General features: G+C 45.4%; 1 protein-coding gene and 1 long non-coding RNA gene across 2 annotated transcripts in view; one reads left to right on the top strand and one right to left on the bottom strand.

Annotated features, from left to right (window-relative positions):
* Window positions 1-1,705: 1,705 nt before the first annotated feature.
* Window positions 1,706-4,183, bottom strand: LOC109945494 (uncharacterized). The gene is made up of 2 exons (XR_002268690.1): window positions 3,707-4,183; window positions 1,706-2,044 (listed from the first exon to the last, which is right to left on the bottom strand). It is a non-coding gene; the product is annotated as an uncharacterized lncRNA (long non-coding RNA).
* Window positions 4,184-4,196: 13 nt separating this feature from the next.
* The window catches only part of LOC103655213 (FCS-Like Zinc finger 10), a 29,744-nt gene continuing 26,882 nt past the window's right edge, over window positions 4,197-7,058 (top strand). Inside the window, exon 1 of the mRNA XM_020552027.1 lies at window positions 4,197-4,311. Coding sequence (XP_020407616.1) covers window positions 4,197-4,311 — 115 coding nt within the window. The remainder of the gene's footprint in view (window positions 4,312-7,058) is intronic.

The raw sequence follows: 7,058 nt of genomic DNA, 5'->3' as shown, positions 1-7,058 counted from the left end.
AAGTAATTACTCCACATCGCAGCCTTCATATATACATATGTGTAACATGTATATAATCAAGCGCTTTTTATACTCTCCCCTAGACCGACGTTTGTTCGGTCATGCTCTCACATCTCACCTTACCTGAGCGTCGATCCATTCAAAACTGAATGGCTTTAAAAATAACATTACACATGTATGCATTACCCTTCCCAGGTTGTGGGTCAGTATTCTGAATTAGGCCACCTAGTAGTCCTTAATTTAGGGCTTAACAGAGGATGTCGCTAGCATTATAGTTTTTCAAATCTGTTTTTCAAAACCAAACAATGTGTTTAGTTGAAAATAGGTTTTCTAAAACCAAAACCTTGTTTTAAAAATATGTATGTGACCGTATTATACTTAATACAGCTCCGATACCAGCTGTCGCAGAACCTCCCAAGTTATCGGGCCCACATGCACCTGTCCTTGTCTCAAAGACCTCAGACAGCTATGCATGTGCACCAAACAACTTAACAGGATCTGTCCGAGTGCCCCGAGGACCTCGGATAAACGACTTACCGCCAAGATCGTAGGATTAAGTAAACACAACTCACATACAAACACTTGCAGCGGAAATAAATTCTTTATTACAAAATGATTACAAGTTACAACATTTACAAGTTATAACAAGATTACAATATATATCATCGGAGTTGATTACAAAAGAAATTGATTTCAAAAGATTACAATTTGAATGTATAAAACATTTATAAGTTTTAAAATACATGCTAGCTTAAGTGACAATCCTCAATAAGGAAGCTAAAGATGGGATATACTTATATAAGAAGGCCGAGCCCACCGGCACTTAGCACCATCCACAACAGAACAAAATTACAACCTGAAAAACAACAGGGAATAAAACCCTGAGTACGCAATTACTCAGCAAGACTTACCCGACTAAAGAAAAGACTCTCAAGGGTATGCTGGATTTAAGGGATTCAAGGTAAAGCTTGTCAAATTTCAAAGACTCGTTTTTGCAGAAAAGCTTACTAGTAGTGGATCCTTATGCAAAATTTTTACTTCACAAATTAAGTACTTTTCCTGAATCTAGATTTGTCTGGTCTAGAGCATTCACTTGTCCTACACTAGCTTCATTTTATCAACTTTAATTTCACTTGTTATCTACGCTGAAGGTCGAAGATCCAGTCTTCATATCCGAGAAGTTCGGCGATCCGAATCGATTAATACCCAGCTGGGGATCTCCAACCACACGACATATGTAGCACTTAACCCTTGCATATGTCAACTCGCCCACGGTTTTCTCAAGACCAGAACGGGTCCCCGCCAACCGAGAGCTCAGTACCCCACCATCCAGCCTCTTGCCAGGTGGATACACGATACTCTCGCCATCTCTCCACTCCCATTGCGGGCCGGCCTTTCTGGTATTGGTCCAACCGAGGCTAAGCTTACCCATGATGAGGCATGTGGCCAGTTAAAGGGTCCTAGATCAGCAGGCCAACAATCGGAACGGTCCTTAATCGACACAGACGGGCGACCTTTCCTGCTCAACGTCTGGTCTCATTTTATTTAAACCATTTCCCAATCTTTGGTACCTGACAGAGGTACTTTTTCTGGATGTTGAATCCATCATGGCCATATGGATTCACCATCCCAATTTCTTTTTCACAAAAATTTCCCATATCCCATGTAACACATCATTTTTTTAAAAAAGAACAACTTTTAATTATCTAAGCAGGGCTAAGCATCTTTAGTTCTCTTTATAAAACAGGAATCAAGGAAGATAATCAAATTCCAAGGAATGGCAATGCATCAATTGTTTCATCACTCAACTCCTATCACCTAATGCAACATATAAGTGATAAAAGTTTTATAACAACAAGGAGGTGGCAAATGCACCGGGGCTTGCCTGGGATAACACTAAGTCAGTGTTGTTAGATGATGTTTGCTTGGCGAGCATCTCCCATTCTGGCACTTGTTTGATTCACCCATTTTAGCTTCGTCCATCAGCATTATCTTGAGATCAATCCAAACTTTGTCTTCCACATCACGTGATCAATTAACGTACCTAAATGACATGCATAATGCATATGAGTGAGTAGGAGCATATATAGCACAAGATAGATAAGCTATACTAAGGAGGATACAGACTTAAAGCAAAACATCACAACTAATTCTACATCAAACATGACGTTCTAGTCAATCGGACCTAAATCAATCATCAAGTAACATTAGCAACATACAAGTCCTAATATATTTAGAATATAACATTGATGTACCACAATACTTAAAAACAATTACTATATGTTGACATATCACTACGTATCACAATTACGTTTGTCTGGCTTAACCAAATCTAACACAAACATCAAAGAATATTGAACCCTACACAAGCTATGTATTTTCCTTAACTAGAACATAGGATCGAGAGTCAAGTAACAATTCAAGCTCACAATTATTGAACACATCTAAAACTTAGTATGGTTAAAAGTCACTCATCTAGCTTTCTCAAACATTCCTCTAGATTAACTATCAACGTATATCGACTAAACAAAACATCAAAACATACTTAGAACTAACGGATATTTCATTACCAATTAACATAGGGTTCAATGAAATTGCACTCATCTTAACTTAAAGGTCTAAATGGTCGCTAACTCAAATACACTCACCAAAGTATTTACTTCCTTCTTAAAATGCTAAAGTCTAAGGCAAGCATTAAGAAAGAAAAGAACAAACATATGCAACTACCATACTTCATTGATCAAGCCAAGGACTAACCAAATCTAGTTACCTACACAAGAAATTCCAAGCAAATCATTTTAATGCTTGCTGATTTTGGACAGCAATACAGCAGTCAGTTGTTTTATTCATAACTCACACGATATTCATCCAAAAATAGTAAACTAAGACTTTTTGGAAAGCTTATAAAGTCCTCTAAAATTTTGGTATTATCATCACAGTGAGATTCGACATATAGAAATATCAAACAGTACTAAACGCAATTTCTGTCCAGATTTGGACAGAATTCGACTACTCACTTCAAAAATCCATAACCGGAGTTTCAGAAATCCAAATCAGGTGATCCTACACTTTTTAGAAAGCTAATAGAATTGTCTACAATTTATTTGTAAACATCTCAGGGTGATTCAATGTGTATCGAAGTCAGTTAATACAAACAAACATTGCTGTCCAGATTTGGACAGATTCAGACATCACATTTCAAACAGCCATAACCTGACTTCTAGATCACCAAAAAGGGTGATCCAAAATTTGTTGGGAAGCTTAAGAAAAGTACTAAAATTCTTCTATAGTTACTAAAGACTGGTTCTCATTTTAACTTAGCCAAAAAATGCAATTTTCGAAACCTGTCCAGAATTGGGACAGATTCTGAAACTGGACTTGGAAAAATCATAACTCCTAAACTACTAGTCCTATGGTTATGAAATTTTAGCACAAGTAAGATGAAGAGGTTAGCTACAACTTTTGTATATAACACTTTCACAGAAAACATGATTTACTTCACTCAATTAGTTGCACAATCAAAACTGTACGTGCAGGTTTGGACAGCAATACCGTCATCACTTATTTTAACCATAACCATGAATACAATCATGTCACTATCCACGAAGAGGTATCACCACTAACTCATGATGCATATATATTCACCAAACACATCTATTCAATTCATCTAACAATTCAATCAATACTAAATAATGAATTAGCTTACCAACACTAAATAGACTCGGATTTCACAAGAGCAACAAGGATCTCCGGTTCATCCATTCCATCAAACACCTAGAGCGCGTCGAACTGAAACACTGTTTCTTCTCCATCGATTTCCCTAGAACTCTCTTCCAATCTCACACACAAACACATAGAGTTTCACAAGCGTCATGACATGGACAACAAACTGAAATCAAAATACAACACGCAAGGACTAGGGAAACAATAAAGAGATTTGGAGCTCACCACTTGACAAAAGGGAGGGGGCTGGCGCTTGGGCTTTCATTCATGGAGAACAAAAGAAGAAGGGGGAAGCTGCTGCTGGCGTGGGGAGAAATCAGGGAGCAGAGAGGGGCGGCCATGAGGGGGCTAGGAACCTGGCTAGGGGCTTTGACGCCATGGGAAGCTGGAGCACGCCACAAACAGAGAGGGGCTGGGCGAGCTCAGCTTGGGGAGGAAGATGAGGGAGGGGCGGCCATGACAGGAGGAGGAAGATGGCCGTAGTTTCTGGATCGATGAAGATGACTGAGAATGGGATAAGGGAGGGGCTGGTCGCTGGAGGCCTGGAGAGGATGAGGTTGAGAGACACGGACGTGTGTGTAGGGATGGGTACCGTGACTTCTAGAGTTCACTGCGGATAATGAGAGGAGGATACGGTTTGGATAAGTCAAAGGCAAAATGGTGGAGATGATAAGTTAGGATTCTTTTTTTTAATAATCTATGGATAAATACGGGTGCTCGAATTAACATTTAACAGATGCAAATCGATTGGACCAAAATGAGATCGGTGATAATAGTTGAACAGTGTTTGATTTGGTAGGTATTCCCAGAATCAGATAAATTTTTATGAGATATTTATACCCGAACGTTTGAATCTAGGTGAGATACAATCGGAACGAACTGGAACGATGTCAACACCGATATTTTAGACCGCGTTCAATTTGATTTGAAATCAAATAATTTCATCTGTAGTCTGAACACCTGATTCCACGGCTATAGATAATTTACTGGAGAAACAGATCTCATTTATAAATCCTTGGATGTGATGATTTCTCGGTTGGCAAGTAACCACTAAATTATTTTATACCCAAAAACTTAGTCGTCGACTTCTAATAAATTTATTTGGGGCTGAAATCGGAGGACTGAACTAAATTTTTAAGTTCGTATTTGCACGATCGATGAGTTTTAAATAATCACCAAACTCACTAATTTTCGGAACAAATACGTTCTGACTTCGCGAAACATTTAGAGTAGGCTGGATAGACAGAGATGAAAATGATATCGAAATTATGATCTTTTCGAAAGCGACATCACGCATCGCTCACGAGAGCGAGAGGCTGTGCGCTGTCCAGACACCGGTTAGCACCTGCCACGCGCCACGATGCTAGGCCACAGAGAGACACATGCAACGCAAGCGTGAAAGAATTTCAAATGAAGTTTAAGAAACCAGAATCGATTTCAAGGATTAGAGTTTGGGCAAGACGTCGATGGCTCAACCCAAACAATCCTGGATTCGATGTTCCGAAAATTACCAAAGGCTGAATTAAAAAATATAGATTTGGAAAAATTTAGACAGACGGAAACAAACACGATATCAAAATTGTGATAAATGAGGTTGATTAAAATTTAGTGACCTTTACATTCATAGCTATCACGTGTTAAAGTCCGCAATCGTGGTCGAGCAGACGATAAACACCTGGGGTGTTACAAGGATGTCACGCGCGATTATCGCTGCGCGCATCTCGCGCCTTCCATGACGTCGCTCGCTCGAACATCGCGCCTCATGCGTCGTCGTTGCTCGCACGTCGACGGGCGTCGCTTGCTCGCCGGCCTTGGAAGTGCCGCCTCCTCGGGGCTTCGGGGACACCGCCGCTTGCCCGCACAAGGGCCCCGCTGTCGCTCGCCCTCTGGATCGAGGAACCGCTGTCACTACTCCAGATCGAGGAACCTCCGCCACCGCGCGTCGAGGTAATGGAGTTGCGGCCACCGGCCTGGGAACCGCCGCCACCGCACAAGGGCACTGCCGTCGCTCGCCCTCTAGATCGGGGGTCGCCGCCGCCGGCCTGGGAACCTTGGCCAAGTCGCCACGCCAACCGACCGAATCGCAGGGGCATTTAATGCAAAGGTGGCCTGACACCTTTATCCTGACGCGCGCCCTCCAGTCGACAGAGCCGAAGTGACCGTAGTCACTTCGCCGCTCCACTGACCGGTCTGACAAGAGGACTACGCCGCCTGCGCCGCTCCGACTGCTGTGCCACTCGACAGAGTGAGGCTGACAGCGGCCAAGTCCGGCTTCAGGCGTCATAGGAAACTCCGCTTCACCCGACCCTAGGGCTCGGACTCGGGCTCAGCCCCGAAAGACGACGAACTCCGCTTCGCCCGACCCCAGGGCTCGGACTCGGGCTCAGCCCCGGAAGACGACGAACTCCGCTTCGCCCAACCCCAGGGCTCGGACTCGGGCTCAGCCCCGGAAGACGACGAACTCCGCTTCGCCCGACCCCAGGGCTCGGACTCGGGCTCAGCCCCGGAAGACGACGAACTCCGCTTCGCCCGACCCCAGGGCTCGGACTCGGGCTCAGCCCCGGTAGACGACGAACTCCGCTCCGCCCGACCCTAGGGCTCGGACTCAGTCCTAGCCTCAGCCGACGGTCTCCGCCTCGCCCGACCCAGGGGCTCGGACTCGACCTCGGCCTTGGAAGACAGACTCGACCTCGACCTCGGAGGAGCCTCCACCTCGCCCAACCCAGGGCTCGGACCGACCACGTCATGGGGGTCGCCATCATTACCCTACCCCAAGCTGACTCAGGCTACGGGGAACAAGACTGGCGTCCCATCGGGCTCGCTCCGCTAAACAAGTAATGATGGCGCCCCGCACGCTCTATGACAACGGCGGCTCTCAGCCCCCTTACGGAAGCAAGAAGACGTCAGCAAGGACTCGACAGCCCCGACAGCTGTCCTTCCGCCAGGCTCCAGCGCTCCTCCGACGGCCACGACACCACACGAACCGGGTGCCAAAACCTCTCCGGCTGCCACGATGGCATGTACTTAGGGCACTAGCTCTCCTCCGCTAGACACGTTAGCACACTGCTACACCCCCCATTGTACACCTGGATCCTTTCCTTACGCCTATAAAAGGAAGGTCGAGGGCCCTCTTACAGAGGGTGGGCCGCGCGGAGAAGGACGGGACGGCGCTCGCGCAGGGCCGCTCGCTCCCTCCCGCGTGGACGCTTGTAACCCCCTACTGCAAGCGCACCCGACCTGGGCGCGGGACAAACACGAAGGCCGCGGGTTTCACCTCTCACGCCTGTCTCCCTCCGGCTCCTCTTCCCCCCTTCGCGCTCCGTCTCGCGCCGACC

This window comes from Zea mays, chromosome 4 (assembly GCF_902167145.1).
Source record: "Zea mays cultivar B73 chromosome 4, Zm-B73-REFERENCE-NAM-5.0, whole genome shotgun sequence".
Lineage (NCBI taxonomy): Eukaryota > Viridiplantae > Streptophyta > Magnoliopsida > Poales > Poaceae > Zea > Zea mays.
This window is presented reverse-complemented; position numbering and strand designations above follow the sequence as displayed.